General features: G+C 34.4%; 1 protein-coding gene across 5 annotated transcripts in view; it reads left to right on the top strand.

The window, feature by feature from the left end:
* Positions 1-22,891, top strand: part of LOC127832466 (leucine-rich repeat-containing protein 74B-like) — a 70,716-nt gene that overhangs the window by 32,254 nt on the left and 15,571 nt on the right. For all 5 annotated transcript variants that reach the window (XM_052357953.1, XM_052357957.1, XM_052357954.1 and 2 more), the window contains 8 exons: positions 4,650-4,721; positions 6,201-6,310; positions 8,449-8,556; positions 10,139-10,232; positions 16,549-16,679; positions 19,291-19,377; positions 19,914-20,029; positions 22,260-22,338. In XM_052357953.1, the coding sequence (XP_052213913.1) occupies positions 4,650-4,721; positions 6,201-6,310; positions 8,449-8,556; positions 10,139-10,232; positions 16,549-16,679; positions 19,291-19,377; positions 19,914-20,029; positions 22,260-22,338 (797 nt within the window). The remainder of the gene's footprint in view (positions 1-4,649; positions 4,722-6,200; positions 6,311-8,448; positions 8,557-10,138; positions 10,233-16,548; positions 16,680-19,290; positions 19,378-19,913; positions 20,030-22,259; positions 22,339-22,891) is intronic.

Here is a 22,891-nt window from a genome sequence, read left to right as displayed (position 1 = left end):
TTTAATCTCAACCAAACGGAATCAGTTGAAACAATTGCTCAATCATTTTATGCAGATATTAAAAGCACAAACCAGCGTTTGTTAAAGAACTTATCTTAGACATTGGTTAGATTTTAATTATTTCAATTTACTTAAAACCTTGTGCATGTACTTTATTAAACATATATAATGATCTAACTTTGCTTACAATGTGAATGCCATGGCATAACTTGTATTGATTGAATAAGTTATTAATAAACAATATTTCTAAAATAAATAAATTGACAAAATCATCTAGATTTATGTTTGATAATAAATAGAAGAAAATAAATATTGTAAAAAAAGTAAGAGTTGAAATTGTAAATGTTGCAGTTGAAAAATAAATAAAATCTGTTTTCACATTATATACATTTTTTTGCATTTTGTGTAGTCAGAATACATTTGTTGTCTTGTGTCTTTTCTTTTACTGTGTGAATTTATTTTTTGTTTAACATTTTGTCTAAACCCCTTTTCAGGATGGATAACTCTTGTAATAAGACTGGTTTGTTGTGCTTTCTACCTCCAAAACCATCATGCCGGGGGATACTTTGTGATACTTTGTGACACTTGTGGTGTTTAGTTGTGACTAGTCAAACCTGTGCATGTATGCACCTTCAAAACAGACAATCATCGTACCAATATTGATCTATTGATTGATATTGATATTATTAAAAAGATTTAACTTCAGTAACTTATTATGGTTTTCTATGGCAATGAAATGTTTTTTTAGTGTGACAATTCAGAATTGCTGTTTTGTTTATTCATCAGCAGTGTAAAAAGATTATTTCAATAACTTAAAAAATCATTAATAAAGCATGTTTAAATTACATATCTTGCATGTACTGAACATATATCATATATAATATTTTAGATGTTCAATGGTATTATGTAACCAATGTTCTAGCCGAATAACTAACCACTTTCTGCAGTTGGCAAATCCTAGCATAATAAATACTTTCTTGTTCAGCATTTCAATAAAAATGGTGTAACTCTGTGAAAAATGATACAATCAGAAATTGAATTCCTCATAGTTCAACATCCTGATTAACACACCAACAACATTATAGTACAAAGCACATTAGCATCAACATCTGTTAAGTAATCTTCAAAGCAAAAGTTTTTTATACACCAGCTATGCGAGCAGCGTCATGCGAAAATGGGTCTTATGCCATATGCAGCCAGCATAGCTCTGAACCAGCCTGTGTTGTCAGGAGCTGCACTGTCTGCTTATGAGACCAGGAATCCTTGCATGTAGTAACAGCATAAGTGCCCAGGCTTGTCTGGAGCTATGCTGGCTGCATATGGCATAAGAGCCATTTTTGCATGATGCCAATCATTCTGTGATTGCTGTGGTCTGTTTGTACAAGCATTTTCTGGGAGAAACATTTAACATTTTTAGCCCTTTGTCCAGCCATGAGAAAATGTCAGTGGTTAGAGCCATCTTCGTCATAGAGAAAGCCAGCACTATAAAATTCACTTGTAATGAACAATATTTAGCTTGAGGAAACATTAAGACCTTAACATAAGTAACCTGAATACAGTAATATAGTCAAGAAAGCAAGCATTATATATTTCTGTTGTAAGTATAGAAAATAACTTGAAGAAACAATAAAACTTGAACATCAGTGCAATCAGAATACAGATTGCAAGTATAACATCAAGTCAATCAGAATACAGATTGCAAGTATAACATCAGGTCAATCAGAATACAGATTGCAAGTATAACATCAGGTCAATCAGAATACAGATTGCAAGTGTAACATCAGGTCAATCAGAATGCAGATTGCAAGTATAACATCAGGTCAATCAGAATACAGATTGCAAGTATTTTGGTCATGATCTGTTAATTGCTGATACATTAAGTTTTGAGAATGATAATTTAAAAATGTTTATGAGTTATTTAAGTTAATATAACAAGGTTTATTATTGTATGAGGTCTATGCAATAGGTCTCAGAACAAAGATCACAGACTTATGTCTTTAAATCAAAATTAGTCCTAAGTCTGAAGCCAAGTGTAGTGCACACAGGTTCCAATGCACTCTTGCTTTCCAAACGCTTCTATGGTCATTGTTGCAGCTTAGCATGTTAAGATTGTAGCCAGTGAGTAACACATAGTGGTAGAAATGTCCAGTACATAAAAACATTGAAATTAGCCTGTCTCTTGAAAAAAACATACTTAATGCATGTGCATCGGAACAATATCTACTTGAAAGGACCTTTTTTCACAGATTTTGACATATTTTGAAGTTTGTCATTAAATGTTCAAAATTGATAAATGTAAACATTGGAACTACATAGCTCTAGTATAAAATAATTATAAACTTAAAGAAAAAAACAAACTAATGCTCACCAGGGCTTGAACCACTGACCGTTGAAGTAAAAGACTAGCGCTTAAACCATTAGGCCATCCATGCTCATATAGAAAGAAATATATTTTATACTTTATATAAGCAATACACGTAATGTCACAAAATATAACAATAGCAACAGAATTCTCCAAATTATTGAATCCTTTTCCGTTTATTATGCTTGGTAATTTGCAGGGTTTTAAATTGTCAAAAGATGCATATACCAGTAATCAATATTTCAGAGCGTTTTAATGTTCAGTATCACTGTTTCTTTGCAAATGGCATAAATACAACGAAAATTTGGAAATCTGAAATGATTTGTGTCAATTTTGTCAATTTACCAAAACGTGAAAGATCCCTTTAAGAAGGGACTTCCTTCACTGATTAGAGTTTGCAGACTGCACAGGCCAATCTGGGACGGTGCTTTACTCACATGCATGAAATCCGGTTTTCCAACAGTGCAGTCTCAAATGTAATCAAGTAAGTTAATTAACTTGTGTGTGACCTACAACAGTTAATTATCCCCAACTTCTTAACTTGATTGCCAAATTGCTGCTTTGATGTTGAAATGGTCATTTCAGACGGTCTGTTCTTGGCTGATCTTTTCAAAATGATGAGTAAGCCATAACAAGTACTTTTTCTTCAATATTTTTTAACTACTTTTAACATTGTAAATTTATGTACGCAGATAATAATAGTAATAATAATAATAATAATAATAATAATAATAATGATTATAATACGAATAATATAAATAATGATGATTATTATTATTATTATTATTTTGATGCAAAAACAATACTAGTAGAAAGAAACCTTCTTAACTTTTATTTTTTCTCTTTTGTTTGTTCAAAATGATGAAAGTTTGTATTTGATCATGTGTATCACTTGGCTAGAGCTAATAATATTACTCTGTTGTTGAGGTTGTAATAGTAATAAAATGATAAAATTACAAGACTCATGTGACATTAAAGTATATATTTTATAATCTCTGTGTGTATTTTGTCTTGTAAACAAATTTATACTTTGTAGATTATAGTTGTTAATAGATTGTGTTTATCTGCAAATATAAAAGTTATACATACTGTATGGTGGTATTTAAACAATATTTTACAACATCTTGAGTGTTTTTTTTCTGTTCAGATACACTATTACTTACTATTTATGTTACAATTTTTTATAGCTGAAACAAAACAATTCCACGACTTAAAAACAGAGTAAAAGGTTACTGTGTATCTGCATAGAACAAATATTTGAGCGGCGGTCTGTGAAAAGAGAGTTTATTGCATGTGCGTAAAGTATTGTCCCAGATTAGCCTGTGCAGTCTGCACAGACTAAACAGGGAAGACACTTTCCGCTTTTATTGAATTTTTTTTGTTTAAAGAAAGACTGTTTTGATGAAAATCTAGTTTATGCAGAAAGTGTTGTCCCTGACTAGCCTGTGCAGACTACACAGGCTAATCTGAGATGACACTTTACGCACATGCATTGAACCCCTATTTTACAGAGCAAGGTTCATATACAGTTTTGAAATTATGAAGATGTTCGTACATAACTCTTTTATAAGCACAAAAATATACTACAAGCATGGTTATTTTTTTATCAAACTGGTAAATTGCTTATTTATGAAACACAATTGATGTGCATATACGTTCAAATCTCTTGTTTTTCTTTGCTGTATGGTAAGTAATTAATGATAAAGTGGTTTTTGAGGTTTAATTAATTTAAACGTATTGTTGTGATAGATACTTAATTATACATGTATAAAGGAAGTGATATGTTGTTATCAATGTGTAACTGTTAATTATATATATGTGTATTCAACAAATAAATACAACTTTATTTCATCATTAAATTAAATATATTGAGTAAATAAGTGTCTATGTTATACATACATAGAGCTCCCCAATATGAATCTTTATGCATGAATATATTAAAATGACGTAACCATGAATATATAAGTTTTGGCACTGAAATTGATTGAAATTTATTGTAGCAAACCATGCTTAGATTATTGATATTGCTTCATTAAACTCTTGCAAACTTGCAGGAGCAAAACCAAATCCCAAAATTTGCCTTTTTTAAAACATACTTTCTGTATGACATGCTGTTTATAAAAAATGCTCAAACCATTTTTACTTTTAGAACACTCTGTAAAGTCGGTATTAGACAAAAAGTTCTTTTTTTGGTATATGTTTTTTCATGAATCTCATTGTTTCTGCTCAGGTCAAGGTCATTGTTGTTTTTAGAGGAGGTCAAGGTCATTGTGGTTGTTGTTTTCAGAGGAGGTCAAAGAGGAGCGACCCCTTGACCCCACAGGGACAGTCATGTACATGGACCAGTGTGAAACACAAGGTACAATGGGGGGTATATATTAGGGGATATCAGTCTAAGGATGATTTTTTGTTTTAAACATGATCACATACTAATAAAACCATGACTGAAATAATATGTAGCCTTTTTTACTTAGTAAACAGAAATTTAAATAATGTTAAAAAACTCAAAATGGTCATCTTTCTATTGAATAATGAATTGTCAAATTGGTTTTTCATCACCAGCCCTTATCTCACTGAAGATATACCATACTCGTTCCGTGTGCCGCATGTGCCCTATTAAACACACATACCCAAATTTTCTGACTTACATGGTTACTATTCAAGTGAAAAATTAAAAGCAATCCTAACCCTGTCTCAGCCATAATTTTGTCATATTTTTATTGATTTTATTTTACAAATTTGCACACATTAATTGTCATAGTATGAAGTGTCAATTGTATCACCTGTCAACCTACCTCATAGGTCAAGGTGGCACTTAAAGGTCGCAGTTAGAATTCGGTCATAAAACTTATTGTCGTGACTGTAACTTCGTCATTCATGATGCAATTTTTAGACGTAACGTACCACAAATGACCACCATGAGGAGGCGGTGTGTCTCATGTCACGGTCACACTTTGAGGTCAAAGGTCAAATTTGGCCATAAAACAGATTGAACACATATCACATATAACACCTGTCTCCCTACCTCAAAGGTCAAGGTCGCACTTCATGGTCCCAGTTCAAATTATTCCGTACAACTGATTTAACACATATCCCGTAACTGTTATGTATGTATGGGATTTTTGAAATAACATGGGGCAAATTTAAACCATAACACAATGTGTTTCATTTAACACCCATCTCCCTACCTCTAAGGTCAAGGTCACACTTAGAAGCCAAAAGTTAAATGTGACCATAACCCCAGCTAGTCTTTGACATGTGTAGTATTCGGACAAAAATTGAATGTGATGGCATTGTTGTGTTAAGTATGCATTGGCTCTATATGATAATATTAACTGATATCGAATATGGACTACCTTAATGCCCACTTGGACTGCTGATGCAAAATATTGAGACCACATGGGCAGTAAATTGTGCAAGTTTCATGCTAAAATTAAGTCTTAAGTGGCACGTTTTTTGGGGGGCTTAAAACACTCTGTTCCAGTAATTATAGAAATAATACCACAATGATAGCAAACAGTTGCCTTGTAACTACTTATATCCTTAAAGATATACATATACATGCAAACTGATGTGGTTTCACAGGTAGATATACATTTAATACAAAGTTGTGAAATGATATTGTTTAACAGATGGTATACAAAACTTGCCACTTTATGGATAATGTCATCATTGTTTGTTCCCATTTATGAATAAAAGTCAGATACCGACCATCCACCATGGTACCAATTAAAAAGATATTGGGTACGGATGTCTCAGTAATTTGCATGGTATGATAAACTTCATCGGTATCTAATACTCACAAAACATTCTCCATTACTAATGGTTACTTTCAAAGGGCTGGTTCCCGTTTCCTACCTGAGGCGCCACCTAGGGGACAGGAACCTGAGAATGAGGCACCACTATGTGGGGGGAAGCGGAACTAAACCGATAGCAGTCGCCTTACTGGTAGGTACATGTACATCATGTTGAGTATGGTAGCTTCTAGCCCTAAAACTTGAGATTTTACATTTTGAACCTTGGTCTGGATAAACAGGGTTTTATACATGTGCATAAAGTGTCGTACAGGATTAGCCTGTGCAGTATACACGGGCTAATCAGGAACAACTTTTTCCGCCCTAAACTGGATTTTCACTAAGATGGGCCTTCCGTGAAACGAAAAATACCATAAACTTGGAAAGTGTCATCCTGATGAGCCTGTGTGGATTGCACAGGCTAATCTTGAAAAACACTTACTGCACATGAATTGAGCCCAATTTTCCCAGACTGAGGTACATTTAAATAACAAATTGTGATAAACCTGCAAAACGTATTGCATAATTATGTTGAAGTTTAATGGTCTTGACCAGATCTATGAAATCATGGATCTGTTGTTAATATTTAAAAAGTGTAACTTGATTATTTCTGAATAATTTGCCAAAGCAATACAAGTTTTGCTTCAATCAGCAAAAAACAAAACCTGTTTTCAAACTTATCTGATTAAAAAGTCCTTATATATTTTTCTTTTTTCTCTCTTAAAGTTATGCACATCAATTGGTTAGACTCTCATAATTTTTATAAGTTTGCATTAGCAGTTGACAGTTGAAAATTACAAAGGATGAAACATAAACAAATTCTGGAATTGAATAGAAAAGGTTTTTAATAGGTGTCAATAACCTTTTTGCGAAAAAGGTTGTATGGCAATCCAACTATGGCACAAACTGTAATTGCAAAGAATGAGCTATGTTATACAAATTCTTTTCAATGACAAGAAAAGTCAATGTTTCCTATTATGTTAGCCTTGAATTTACTGTTAGATAAAGAACCATTATTTGTTGTGTATTCCATAAGAGTTCATTGTGTTCATTAAGTGAGATACTTGTTAAATATTATTATGTCAACATTTTTTGCTCTTTCTTTATTCCAAATTGCTATTAAAATAATGTAAAAAAATTGAATACACCAATTATTAAATTATTTATTTTTCTCTGATATCATTGTGCTCTGGCAGTAAAACAGTCAGCTACCTATATATAATGTGTTTATCCGTGTAAAAACATGTTATTTTTTTTGTGATTACTGATTTGATTGAGACCCGACATAATACTTGTCTTAAGTTACTTGAAATCAAATCAATATCATATAGGTGTTATGTTGAATCATTTTTGTGTACTTTAATAATTAACTGATTGATTATTTGGTAACCCAGAAGTTTTCTGCTATTAAATCAACCACACATATAAATATTTTGTTCACATAATTATATATATATACACACATATGTTTCTTCATGTGTCTATAATCAATAACAAACTAGTACATATATTTTAATCGCAAATCCTTATTTCTACCACGATGATGGACGCTATTTAAGGTCAGCTGATCTGGGATGACACTTAAGGCCCATGCATTAAGCCTCTTTTTCATTTCGACAATTACCTAGGCCATGTTCATATATGGGTCAAGGTTGGCAAAAAATGAGAGAGTTCACCACATTCACAAATTTCCACATCACTAAATACATTTAAGACTTGTACAGCTTTCTTCATAATAAGTCTATGAATAAGGTGGTTTGAATTTATTTATTATTAATCATGATTACATCTAAAAGCATTGGGTCTATATAGAAACTCTAGAGTTTATTTAATTGGAAGAACCTGTACTTTTTGTCTTTGAAAATACTACACTTAAGAGGGTTGTTGAAAGGAAGACACCGTATGAACCTCATCATGGGAAAACGGGGCCGTAATGCATGTGTATGTAAAGTGTTGTCTCTGATTAATCAGCAGTCTTCACAAGCTAATCAGAGGAGACACTTTCCTCCCAAACTGGATTTTTACTGCAGACAGGCTTCCTTAAAAATAAATGCCATAAAAGGGGAAAGTGTCATCCAAGATTAGCCTGTGCAGACTGCAGCTTATCTGGGATGCCACTTTATATGCACATGAATTCAGTCCCAGAGCGAGTACTCATATATTTTCTGCCATTCAACACCTTACTTAAAAGTGATCTTTTCTAAGAGAAAAGCTCTGTTTCTTCTTTGTTAATTAACTCCTATACATTATACTGATGCAAAGGGGTCTATGTGCCCAGTTGTGTATTTGCAGAAGAACACAGTGACTGAAGCACTAGACATCAGCGACAACTATCTGGAGGCTGAAGGGGCACGGTATATCGCTGGCATGATGCGAGACAACGCCTTCATCACTAACCTGGTATACCAACCAATCATCAGTATGCATTTATGCTATGAACATTTGAACTGCACTCTGAGAAAACAGGGCTTAATGCATGTGTATAAAAGTGTAATCCCAGATTAGCCTGTGCTTTCTGCACAGGCTAGCCAGGGACGAGATTTTCCACCTAGACTTGATTTTTGTAAGGAAAGACCTCCTTTTAACACAAAACTCCATAAATGCAGAAAGTGACGCCCATATAAGCCTGTGGGAACTGCACAGGCTAAGCAGGGATTACACTTTACGCCCATGCATTAAGCCCCTTTTGCTTCTTGACAATATCTAAGCCATGTTCAAATTTGTGTCAAGTTGGGTATCAAAATTGGTCACTGTGTCAAATCTACGAACAATGTTGTTTATCTCTCCTGAAGCAATATTTAATAACATATTTTCGGTCAGAATGTTTATTTTGATAATATGTATATCAAGTGGGTTAAAAACTAGGTCATTAGGGCAAATGTTATGTGAACAATATAAACACTCAAAATGCTTTTCTTTACCATATCTTATCCAAGTTTCAAACTAGGTAATGTGAAGTACTAAACTAGGTCATGAGGTCAGATCTTTGAACCACTTGAACTATGTTAAAGCTCTAGTACAATCATGGTCCGTTTGTTTCTTATTAATCTTGCTATTTAATACTTAAACTCAAGTGAGCGCTTTAGGGCCATCATGGCCCTCTTGATTCATATTATCCAGGTCTGTTTATATGTCTGTCTGTCTATCTGTCTGTCTGTCTGTCCGTCCGTCCGTCACACTTTTCTGGATCCTGCGATAACTTTAAAAGTTCTTCATATTTTTTCATGAAACTTGAAACATGGATAGATGGCAATATGGAGATTATGCACGTCATTTCATTTTGTTCCTACGTCAAGAATTCTGGTTGCTATGGCAACAAATAAATAAATAAAAAATACTGACAATGGTGGAGTTTCACCGGTAGGGGACAATATTGCTTGGCAATCTCTTGTTTTAGAAGTAATTTATTGGATTGAACTACATGAAATTGAAAGCCATTCAAAAGGTTAAAATTGATAAAATAAGAACGTTTTTATAGTATAAATCAAATGTCATATCTGCAAAAATGGCAAATGCTGGAAACCTTAGGAGAAAAGTTTTTACTCCAAATGTGTTTGCGTAAAGCATATGGTTTATGAACATTCCATAAATCTTTCTTACACAAATAAAAATCATGACTTGACTTTTTACTGAAATGATATGTCTGAGGTATATTTTTTATACTTTTCACTCAAAAAAGGCATTAAGTGGATGGTTACTTGTATTCCATATATGGTGTTTACAGTTCTAGCACCAATTTTCTTTTTATGAAGCGTATTAACATTATTTCTTGGAAGAATATAAAAATACACGTTCAATTTTGTATCATTGAAGAAAACTGTGAATTGAATAAATATATATGAATATTTATGAGAAACATCAACAAAACCATGAATTGAAATGAAACTTAAGTGAATGAAAAATGTTTTTGAAATGGTTATATTTTACCATGAATTCAAAAAATTAATTGATTTGTGACCATTTTATTGCTCGTTTTTTCTAGAACATCTCCAACAACTTTATCGGCAAGGATGGGTTCACCTGTATCTGTCGAATGCTGGAGTCGAACACAACACTGAAGACCCTGTGTGTAGCAGGTATAATGAAGGATCAATTTAGCCTTGTTTTGACAAATTATTGTGCGCCTCGCTCTGGGAAAACTGGGCTTAATTCATGTGCGAAAACTGTCTCGGACTGCACATCCATATTAGGGACAATACTTTCTGCTTTTATGGAATTTTTCATTTAAAGGAAGTTTCTTTTTAGCAAAAAAAAATGCATTTAAGGTGCAGACTGCACAGGCTGATCTGAGACTACACTTAATGCATTAAGCCTGTGTCAGATGTAAGAACTGAACAGCTACTATATTGTTGATGGTCATACTTTGGTATCACAATTAAGTGCATTCTTTATGTACTTTTCTATCACATATGCATGCCTTGAAGGATTTGAATATTGCTGCAGAGTATATTTCAATTTAGCTTACAATGTGTCTCCCACTTGACCCACGCTTGAAGGTCAAACAGGTCACAATTCAAGTTCCAAGGATATATGGCGTTCCCCACCCCAACTTCTAAACCTTTTATAATTTTGATATTATTTCAGAGTATATTATCTCAATTAAGCAGAAAATGTGTTGCACCTGTGACCCATGCTTGGAGATTACTAGGTCACTATTTAAGGTAATCTAGTTCAAATTCCATGGTTATATATTTGAGTTTAAACACCGGAGAAGCAGTATAAAAGGTCCCCAAACTCACAAAATGTCTACTATTCAGCTGTACACTGGTGTGTTAACAGCAGAAAACAAAAATGATTATTTCATAATATTGCAGTTTTTATTTAATATTTTCCAATGAAATTTGGCAAACATATACTTTGGTATACAAAAAATATGTATGTGTAATTTGGTGATTGTAAGTTATATAGTTATTGACTTATAGAAAAAAGTTTTTGTTGTCTGCTTGAAATTCAAATTTCCCTGTAAATGCTAAGCACCGCCCACTTGAAAGGTTATGAACTTCACTCAGCCAATAGCTAGCGAATGACTCAAATCAAGTTTACATGTAAATACAGATTCTATACTTTACCAAGAATGCTGTCTGCTCAAACACATGTTTCTATTTATTTCTCTAAATGTTAGCAGCAAATCACTGGTAGATAAACCCAGCCCACTAGTTAATGCAGGTTAACATTTTACCACCGCAAAATCAAGCAGTTGAGATCCGGCTTTTAAAGGGATCTTTTCACGGTTTGGTAAGTTGACAAAATTGAAAAAAGTTGTTTCAGATTCGCAAATTTTCGTTTTAGTTATGATATTTGTGAGGAAACAGTATTACTGAACATTTACCATAGTCCAATATAGCCATTATATGTATCTTTTGACGATTTGAAAACCTAAAAAGTATAAAGCGTTGCAACGCGAAACGATTGAATAATTTGGAGAGTTCTGTTGTTGTCGTTTAAATTTACGAAACTACGAAGATTGCTTATATAAGGTATAAAAAACTTAAACTGTGTATACCCGGCGGAATAGCCGAGAGGGCTAATGCGTTTTTACTTCAGACTAACTCCAGGACTCCGGGGGTGACTGGTTCGTGCCCTGGTACCAGCTACTTTTTTTCCCTTTTTTAAATTTTATTCTAGATTTTTTACTGGAGCTTTTAAGATCCAATGTTTTCATTTATGAAAAATAAAGCATTTAATGACATACTTCAAAAAATGCCAAAATCTGTGAAAAGGCCCCTTTAATACATCATCTCAAATTCTTAAGACTCCAAAAAGTGCCCTTTGTGTGTATTGACAGCTTGAAGTCATCAAAGAAAAGTGGCTTCCTGTGCTGAAGCCATAAAGAACAACCTTTCTTGCTGATAAAATTGGCTTCCTTTGTCTAGCGATCAACATGCTACACCAATTGTGTGTTTGTTTCACAATTGCTATGGTCCAATTATGTAACAACACATGTATAGCTCCACCTTTCAAATCTTTCAAAGAGAAAGAAGGTGGAGTTTAACAGTAAAACAGTCGTAATTACTCGGCCTAAGCTTGGAAATGACAAATAAATTTATCTTGGCTTTTCCGAGGTAAGGCTGAGTTGTTTTGATTTACCGACTCTCTGAACATTTTAAAACAATGGCATATGTTTGTGTTTACAAAAATCTTAAACACATTTATTGAATTTTGGCAACAGTGTTTTGTTAGATAATTACTAGTTATCAACTTGCTTGGTAATTATGTTTTTAACTTCTCTAATATCTGGATTATTTATTGCAATTAAAATGTGAAAAAAAAATAGTTGTGTAATAGACGATGGATTTGATGGGGTTGCAAAATTTAACTACTGCTGATTATAATTTTGATCCGACTTATGAAGTGCCCATACACAAAATTGCAAGTTTTCGTACCATTTGTATACCCCCGATATATGAGCGGGTAGATGCATGGCTGAGTTTTACTGTAATCACATGCAGTAATTGTTCTGCTGTGTTTGTTTACTGTGATTAAATTGAAAACATGTTAACATCCATTATGGAATTTTTTTTCAGTCATTTTTAGCTCATCTATTTTTTGAAAAAAAATTATGAGCTATTGTCATCACCTTGGCGTCGGCGTTGGCGTTGGCGTTGGCGTTGGCGTTGGCGTTGGCGTCGGCGTCCGGTTAAGTTTTGCGTTTAGGTCCACTTTTCTCAGAAAGTATCAATGCTATTGCATTCAAACTTGGTACACTTACTTACTATCATGAGGGGACTAGGCAGGCAAAGTTAGATAACTCTGGCGTGCATTTTGACAGAATTATGTGCCCTTTTTGTACTTAAAAAATTGCAAATTTTGGTTAAGTTTTGCGTTTAGTTCCACTTTTCTCAGTAAGTATCAATGCTATTGCATTCAAACTTGGTACACTTACTTACTATCATGAGGGGACTGGGCAGGCAAAGTTAGATAACTCTGGCATGCATTTTGACAGAATTATGTGCCCTTTTTATACTTAGAAAATTGACAATTTTGGTTAAGTTTTGTGTTTAGGTCCATTTTATTCCTTAAGCATCAAAGCTATTGCTTTCATACTTGCAACACTTACTAACTATCATAAGGGGACTGTGCAGGCAAAGTAATGTAACTCTGACTGGCATTTTGACAGAATTATGTGCCCTTTTTATACTTAGAAAATTGAAAATTTGATTAAGTTTTGTGTTTAGGTCCACTTTATTCCTACAGTATCAAAGCTATTGCTTTCATACTTGCAAGATTTATGAACTATCATAAGGGGACGGTGCAGGCAAAGTTATGTAACTCTGACTGGCATTTGGACGGAATTATGGGCCCTTTATACTTAGAAAATTGAAAATTTGGTTAAGATTTATGTTTTGGTCACTTTACCCCTAAAGTATCATAGATATTGCTTTCATACTTGGAACACTCACAAACTATCATAAGGGTACAGTAAAAGGACAAGTTGCATAACTCTGGTTGTCATTGTTACGGAATTATGGCCCTTTTTTGACTTAGTAACTTTTAATATATGGTTAAATTTTGTGTTTCGATCCACTCGAAGTATCAAGGCTATTGCTTTCAAACTTCAAATACTTACATGCTATCATGAGGTTACTGTACCTGGCAACTTGAATTTTACTTTGACCTTTGAATGACCTTGACTCTCAAGGTCAAATTATTAAATTTTGCTAAAATTGCCATAACTTCTTTATTTATGATTAGATTTGATTGATACTTTGATGAAACTACTCTTACCTGACATACCACAATAGACTTCACCCAAACCATCCCCCGTGCCCTCCCCCCCCCTCCCCCCCCCCCCCTCCCCCCCCCCCCCTAATTTTTTTTTTTTTTTTTTTTTTTTTATAAGATCATCTCACAAATGACCACCACACCCTCACACTATACCCCCACCCCACCCCCCCCCCACCCCCCCCCCCCAAATTTTTTTTTTGATTTTTTTTTTTTTTTTTTTTTTTTTTTTTTTAAGATCATCTCACAAATTATCACCACACCCCTCACACTATACCCCCCCCCCCGATTTTTTTTTTTTTTTTTTTTTTTTTTTTCGCTTTTTTTGGAAGATAATGTAATAAATGTCCACAACCCCACACTATACACCCCTCTTCACTCCACTCCTCCCTCCTTTGTGATTGAAAATGAGAGTCCCTTCACCTTTAAAAAGAAAATAGATGAGCGGTCTGCACCCGCAAGGCGGTGCTCTTGTTTCTGCTCTAGATTGATAGGTCAATTTGTGTAACACATAAACACCCTCCTTCTGAAAGAAAATGTTCAAGGTCTAACCTTGACAAAAGTGTTTTCTTGTTGTTTTTTAAGAGCCGTGTTTTTTAAGACATAACCTCCCTCTTTTTGTATGTTTCATATTTGCAGCTGTCATCTTTAGGCATTATGTATTAATGTATTGGGTGAGGAAAAGGAAAACAATCCCGTAAATAGCTTCTTTTGAAAGCTGCACTTTACATGAAACCAATGTTTTGTCCTTGATACTTTGTGAGTAGAAGAGGTTTTTGATTTATTGTTTCTTATCTTTAACTTGTTTACACCTTGTAAAATTTTGATATAATGATTGACTATTGATGTCGATTTGCTGATTATGCCTTGCATACACTTGTAACTGATTGTCTGTGAAGGTCAAAGTCACCATTCAAGATCAAAGTTAATTTTACTTTTATTTCCGTTTCAAAACTTTTGATGCCTAGAACTTATTGAATTAAATATGGATATATTTACGTAAGATGACCATATGATGTGTCATTACAGTGCCTATGCTTCTAGGTTGAAGGTCAAGGGTATAATTTAAGGTCAAATTTCACGGTGTTTTCATCATTTTTTTTCATCATTTTTTATAACTTAAAGATTAACTTTTGTTCTGTTCATTGTGCATTTATTAATCCCCCCTTAAAATGAAAAGAAAACAAAAACAACAAAACAAGCACATACTTTGGGTGTATGTACAATATTTCATTAATGTTTTCTGAAGTCATTAATGTTTCTACATCTGAAGATGAACTTGTAAAAATTACTAAAGCAAACACTTGCTTTTGGTCAGATAATTTTGTTATTTTATGAAGACAATGACGCTTTACCATTTTTAATGTGATATTTTTAGAAAAAAACACGTCTTTTATTAACATGTTTTAACATTTAAAGAACGCTTGCCATTTATATTTTCTAATATCCGTCTTTGTTTTCAGTAAAATATGAAAGCTATTATGCATTTGTAAATAAATATGGAATTAAATACCACGTTCCAGGAGTGCAATCTACCGATACAATCATACTTGGTTTTAATAAATGAAATGTGTGTCAGTCTAAAAGAGATATCTAGATACAAAATACAGAGATGAACCCTTTCAGTGCTGGAACCGAATTTTAAAGGCTTTTGCAAACAGTTTGGATCCAGATGAGACGCCACAGAACGTGGCGTCTCATCAGGATCCAAACTGTTTGCTTTTCTGAAAGTATTCTTTGCAAAAAATCAAAGAAAATGCTAATTTTAGAAATTCAGCAGACATTTTTGCAGACGACAAATTTCCCAGCATGCAAAGGGTTAATGACTACTAGACTGAGTCACGAGCTTGTTTTCATGATTTAAATGACATGCTTTTGGAAAAATTACTAATTTTATACCTCTATAAATGCTATTAAAGTGGTCCTGCTATATATGGAAATATTGGAAGACCATAGATGGCATATTGCATGACGTACTTTAACGGAGAAACCTTGAGAATGATTTTATCGGAAACCTGCTTCTCTGAGTGCTTAAGGATATGTCAAGAGAGAAGATTTGTTTTTCAGAAGTCTAAATGCGTGCTAGTATGTGTTTGTAATGTTTATGCATTTAATGTCATTTATTTTTATATTTTATGGTGACAACATGCTATTTTCATCATATGGTTTAATTTAAATTACTGGAAGTATGATATTTATGTATATTTACTTGAAATAAAAAATCACATTTGGAAACAAACAACAAGGCCAAAATTAAAATGTTACAATTACTCTGATTGGTCATGTTATGTTGAGTTGAAGTTTTAAGGTGGAGAACATTTGAGCCTCTTTTTGTGAAAAATGGGCTTAATGATGCTGCTTAGTGTTGTCCCAGATTAGCCTGCGCAGTCTGAAAAGGCTAATTAGGGACAACACTTTACTCCAAAACTGGATGTTTGTGTGTGAAGGAGAATCCTTGAAACACAAAATTTCTTAACCGTGGAAAATGTTGGCTCTAATTAGCCTGTTCCATCTGCGTGGTCTAATCTTAGGTGACACTTAACACACATTCATTAAGCCCCATTTTTCCAAATCTAGGCTCAAATAAATTATGTTGAGTTAAAGGTAGAGCTTATTTTCCTATTCCCATGGTTCCCAGTGTCAATCAAGTCAGTGCGTGCTGTGTTCCAGGGAACCAGCTCAGCGATCTCAGCGCCCAGGGGCTGGTGGAGGGGCTGAAGAACAACACCTCGCTTACCTCCCTTGACCTGAGTGGCAACAACTTTGGCGAGATCGGGGGACTCTATATAGGGGCTGCTTTGGTAGGTCACATAGTTATCTTATAATTATTTGAGACTCAATATTGTGACTGCTCTGGTAGATTACACGATTATCTTACCTCCAGATGATTGCAAAACTGTTGTAGCATTGCATGTGACTTCATCTGAATATTTTGATCATCCTCATCATCCCCATTGTCATTATTTTCATCTACATCATCATCTACATCATCATCTACATCATCATCTACATCATCATCATTCCTTTGACTGATAGTCAAAAGTAAAAAATTTGCTATTAAATAGCTCGTCATACGTTACCTGCAGGGTCGCACTAAGAAGTCATAACTCAAATTTTTACATTAAAAAGGTTATCAGACTGTAACTACAAGCAATTCATCAAGCAATTTTAAAACAACTTATCATAAATGACCACCATATAGAGACCATGTGTTGCACGTAGCATCCGCCTCCTTCTGTCAAATAAACAGCAATTTCAGACGGTAAATTCAAAATTATTCACCATGAGATGATTCCTATTGTAAAACACCTGTGTCCTAACCTACAAGGTAAATGTCATGCTCAAATGTTAACAGTAATATTTTGCCATAAAGCATCTTTCTGGACTGTAGCTTCATCATTTATGTATTTGTTTTTATGATCTTATTTATTTTGCCCAAAGCATGTATTGCTGTTTATGTCAATAAATAAACCAGCCATTTATAATGCACATTTAAAATGATGTTTACAATGTGGAGAAGGTTTGTCACTATTTGATGCTAGGATCTCAATAAAGGGAGGTAATTCAAATATTTAAAATTGAATTTGCATAATTCTAGCCATCAAAAGTTATCTATTAAGCTTAGAAAATAACATTGTCTTACTATTGGTTATTCAATAAATATGTTGATATGATTTATTAAAATCAAAATATATGACCACATATGTTCATACAGGGTATATATAGTGGAAAAGACTTCTATATTTATGGTTGCTGGGCAACTTGAAATTGGAGCTACATACAGGGGCCAGTCCCCTTCTTGGGCTCTAGGGAAGGTCCCCAGACACAGGGCAGTGAGTGTCCCCTGCAGTAAGGGCAGGCACCCAGACCCCTTGGCCCCTTTACTGGCTGTGAAGTGTATACTGAGCCGGGGCTGGGTCTGGTAATAGTCAGAGCACAGTTATGCAAGTGGTGTTGACAAACACTCACTCAATGGGGCCTATGCTTAGCAACATTCCTTTTGTAATTTAATAATTTTATGTGAACTAAAATTTGTATTCACTGGTAATTTCTCATGCATTCATTAATAGACAGTTGCCAGATAAGTAATTGCTCAGCCCTCTTAGTCTTACATAAAATGCTTATTCCATTATTTTGACACTGGATTTGTTGGACTACGAGGTAGAAGTAAATGGTATTTTATTTACTCAGATCACTTAGTTTGATTGACAACTGTCTCCCTAAATCAGAGATGAAGATTATCCTTAAATGTTAAAATTTAAAATTAGACATAAACCATTTTCTCTAGACTGTATCTTCATCATTCAGCATTCGGTTGTAAAATAATTTACCAATGTTCCAAGGTCAAGGTCACACTTAGAAGTCTTAGAAAATGTCAAGGTCGCACTAAAGGTCAAACATGTGCATTTTGCACATGCACAATAAATAAAGTCATTATTGGCAATGGGCTTGACATGTTGCTGACACACATCTAGATAGTTGTGTTCTATTTATAACCCTAATTCCAATTCCCAAAGGGTCAACTTTCAAAGCATTTTTCTTGCCTTTCTGACGTATCAATTTTTCCAAACCTGGTATCATTTACAAGATGGATCTGTCCTTATCCAATAATTGTAATAAAAAACAAACTGTCTTGCAACTTCTAAGAAAGTAAATGGCTGTCGAATGGATCCACTGCAGAAAACATTTTTCAGAAGCCTGATTTCAAAAAGAGCCCAATATAATAGACTCCCCTCCACCCTCCCAAAAAGTTCATCTTTCAAGTTAGCTTCCAATCCAAGGCATTAAATTATAGGATATAAGAAATAACCACAAAGACCATGTCTCACAATGTTAAATGGCTTTTATGCAAGAAGAGAAAAGGAATGCTTTAGAAATAGGCACTACTTTCACATAGACTATGGAGGGATACACAATGATTTAATGTTATGTTACCTTTATGTAATTACTATATCAATACATGTGTATTAGATTCAATAGTTTAATGCTTAACCCTTGTTAAAATCTATACATGTTTTCTTTTTGTTTCCAAAATTAAGGGATTTTCCTGAACAAACTTCTTAAATAACTAGTTGGCAACCAATATCTGGTTTGTATTATGAAAATGAAACAATGTATCATTCAACAACTAGAAATACGGTATGTTTATACCTTTGGAACTTCTGGTAATATACAATGTTGTTAACCCTTTCAGCGCTGGAACCAAATTTTAAAGGCCTTTGCAAACAGTTTGGATCCAGATGAGACGCCACAGAACATGGCGTCTCATCAGGATCCAAACTGTTTGCTATTCTGATAGTATTTTTTGAAAAAAATCTAAAAAAATGCTAATTTTAGAAATTCAGCAGATAAAATTTTAGCAGACTACAAATTTCCCAGCATGCAAAGGGTTAATGTTTGCTGTTTTTCAAGGGACTGAATGATGGATTACTAGACCTGGATCTCAGCTGGAACTCTATACGTAACCGTGGCGCCAGCGCCGTATTAGCGGCTTTGACGGTAGGAACCATTACTCTTACTGGAAGTAAATTGTTACTTGTACAACACATATGGTTATTATTGTTTATTCGTGTGATTTAAAAAAACAGTCAGGGTGAAAAAACAAAGTTAAACAATTAATGGTTTTAGATTGCTTGTATTGTATTCTATTGTATTGTATTGTATTGCATCTCTTGGTAGAACAAGGATTTAAGGAATGTTTCTGATCTTTTTGACTCATTTGGAAACTTTTCTGAGCAGAAGGAAATTTAAAATGGCTATGAGAATTTAGCATAAAACCAGACCAGCCTGCAAGTAACTTGCAAGCTGTTCAGGTTTTATGCTGTTTGCTGCTTATCAGTATATGAGCATTTGAAATGAAGTCTTTAAAACTTTAATCTATCAAGAAAGGTCTTTGATTTAATTTGATTTTCTAAGGGACTACAAACACGTCAAAATGCATATATGAGTGGTAAAGGGTTAAGAGTGTTTGACAGCAATATAAGTCTTAAACAAAAAGTAGATACTTAAAATCAGAGGTATTGTTTTTATTTCAGAAAAACCGGATGTTGGAGTCATTAGATCTCTCTTGGAATGGCCTGGGCGCCCCTGGGGCAGAGGCCCTTAAACAGGGGCTGAAGGTGAACTCCAAGTTGAAAGTCTTGGATCTCACGTGAGTACTGGCTTCTGTACAACGTTATAAATAATTAATGCGCAATTTATTGAAATTTTGAAATATATTGAGTGGCATTCTGGGAAATGGGGCTTAAAGCATGTGAGAAAAGTGTGATACCAGATTAACCTGCACAGACTGCTGTGATGAAGCTTTCCGCTGTTTTGGTATTATATGCCCCCAGTAGGGTGGCATATAGCAGTTGAACTGTCCGTCAGTCAGTCACTCAGTATGTCAGTCTGTCCGTCCGCGCAATCATTCGGGGTCGAAGAGGGATGAACTGAGGTTCATTCGGTGTTTATGTAGTTAACAGGTTTATGGGAATAACCACATAAGACGAACAAAAAAACTCGTATGGACAGATTTTAGGAGGTTTTCTTTCATTTAAACACGATTCTTTTTTTGCCACATAAAGTTGGACAACTACTCAGTCCATATTGTCCATGTGATTTATAGGAGTTGCTACCCTTAGATTAACTCGAAAATTTCCGCTGTATTTCGGAATTTTTCGAGGCTTATTCTGAGATCACCGACAGACGGCAGTTTCTACAATTTTTATGCCCCCCTTTGAAGAAGAGGCGGTATATTGCTTTGCACATGTCGGTCGGTCCGTCCACCAGGTGGTTTCCGGATGATAACTCAAGAACGCTTGGGCCTAGGATCATGAAACTTCATAGGTACATTGATCATGACTCGCAAATGACCCCTATTGATTTTGAGGTCACTAGGTCAAAGGTCAAGGTCACGGTGACCCTAAAATTGTAAAATGGTTTTTGGATGATAACTCAAGAACGCAAACGCGGCCAATAGGGCGAACTCTGAACAATATAACTGAAGCAACTGGTCTGTAATCCTAAATCTATAATTATCAGTCCAATGAAACATCATCATTTGAGTAAAATAAAGTGGATCAGTAAAAATATTATCAGAATATGAGATTTTTTGTATATTTTGTATATTAAATATTGTGTTAATGTTTAATTTTGTTGATTAATATAAATATAAGCAGGACAGGGGAGGTAATACACTAGTATATCTTTCTTATATGCAGGGGAAACAAATGCAATAAGTTTAAATTTCATGTTTAATAAATAGAGGATATTTGTTCATGTCAGTGTGAGATCATTTGTTATTTTTTATGATCACATTTTATTATTACTTTGACAAAACAGCACTTACCTGAATACCACAATGGATTCTACCCAAACAATACCCCACGCCCCTACCCAGAATCCCTTCCCCCCCCAACCTCTCCCCTACCAAATTTTTATGTCCCCCACTATAGTAGTGGGGGACATGTTGTTTTTGCCCTGTCTGTTGGTCTGTCTGTTGGTCTGTTGGTCTGTTTGCGCCAACTTTAACATTTCGCAATAACTTTTGCTATATTGAAGATAGCAACTTCATATTTGGCATGCATGTGTATCTCATGAAGCTGCACATTTTGAGCAGTGAAAGGTCAAGGTCAAGGTCATCCTTCAAGGTCAGAGGTCAAATATATGTGGCCCAAATCGCTTATTTTATAAATACTTTTGCAATATTGAAGATAGCAACTTGATATTTGGCATGCATGTGCATCTCATGGAGCTACACATTTGAGTGGTGAAAGGTCAAGGTCATCCTTCAAGGTCAGAGGTCAAATATATGTGGCCCAAATCGCTTATTTTATGAATACTTTTGCAATATTGAAGATAGCAACTTGATATTTTGCATGCATGTGTATCTCATGGAGCTGCACATTTTGAGTGGTGAAAGGTCAAGGTCATCCTTCACAAGGTCAAGGTCATCCTACAAGGTCAAACATCATATAGGGGGACATTGTGTTTCACAAAGACATCTTGTTTTTTTAAACATCACCTTATAAATTACCACACCCCACATTATACCCCCCTCTCTCCCCCCTACCCCCCCACCCCCCCCTACCCCCCCCCCCAAATTTTTTTTTCCTTTTTTTATTTTTGAAAGATTGTCTAATAAATGACCACACCCCACATTATACCCCCTCTAAACCCCCCCCCTCCCCCCAATTTTTTTTCCCCTTTTTTTTATTTTTGAAACATCGTCTAATAAATTATTGAATATGAACAATTTGCCCATGATGGTTTACGTTATACTGTCAAGCACTCGAATAGTCGAGCGCTGTCCTCTGACTGCTCTTGTAATTATTATGTACTGAATATTATTGGCATTAAACTTGTTGAATTCTTGCAATATTTGTGTGTTGTATTTTCAGCAACAATCGCTTGACAACCAAGGCAGCAGATGCCATTGCTTGGGGACTGTCCAGGAATGCAGGCCTGGAGACGCTGGTGGTGAGACATAAGATGTGTCTTATATAGGGGTCTTATATTTTGGTATTATATAGGTGTCTTATATAGAGGTGTTATATTTGGGGTCTTATATAGGTGTCTTATATTGGGGTCTTATATGTGTGTCTTAATATAGGTGTCTTTTATTGGAGTCTTAAATAGGGGTCTAATCCAAATTTTAGTCAGCAAAAGGATATAAAAAAACTTTTGAGATAGCGACATTCAGCTAAATGTGATCCCCTATAAGACACCTATAAGTGTTTTGTGTGTTCTTTTCCCTAATGAATAATTTAAAATTGAGAATAAGATTAAGTATTCTTTTAGATTATATTTTATAAGGTTCTAGCCTTGGAGTGTGATAGGTAAGTAATGAGTCATTTCAGACAACTATAAACATTTTGACATTAGAAATTGGGGCCGAATTAGACGAAAACAAAACACTGCTTTTTTCCAATTGATAGAACACTAAGTTGTCTTGATTGTCCATTTTTGAGGATCATGGATTTTATCAGACATATAACATTTGTTGTGATGGGCCATGAAATTATTTCTACGC

The sequence above is a fragment of the Dreissena polymorpha genome, chromosome 5 (genome assembly GCF_020536995.1).
Source record: "Dreissena polymorpha isolate Duluth1 chromosome 5, UMN_Dpol_1.0, whole genome shotgun sequence".
Taxonomy (NCBI): domain Eukaryota; kingdom Metazoa; phylum Mollusca; class Bivalvia; order Myida; family Dreissenidae; genus Dreissena; species Dreissena polymorpha.
This window is presented reverse-complemented; position numbering and strand designations above follow the sequence as displayed.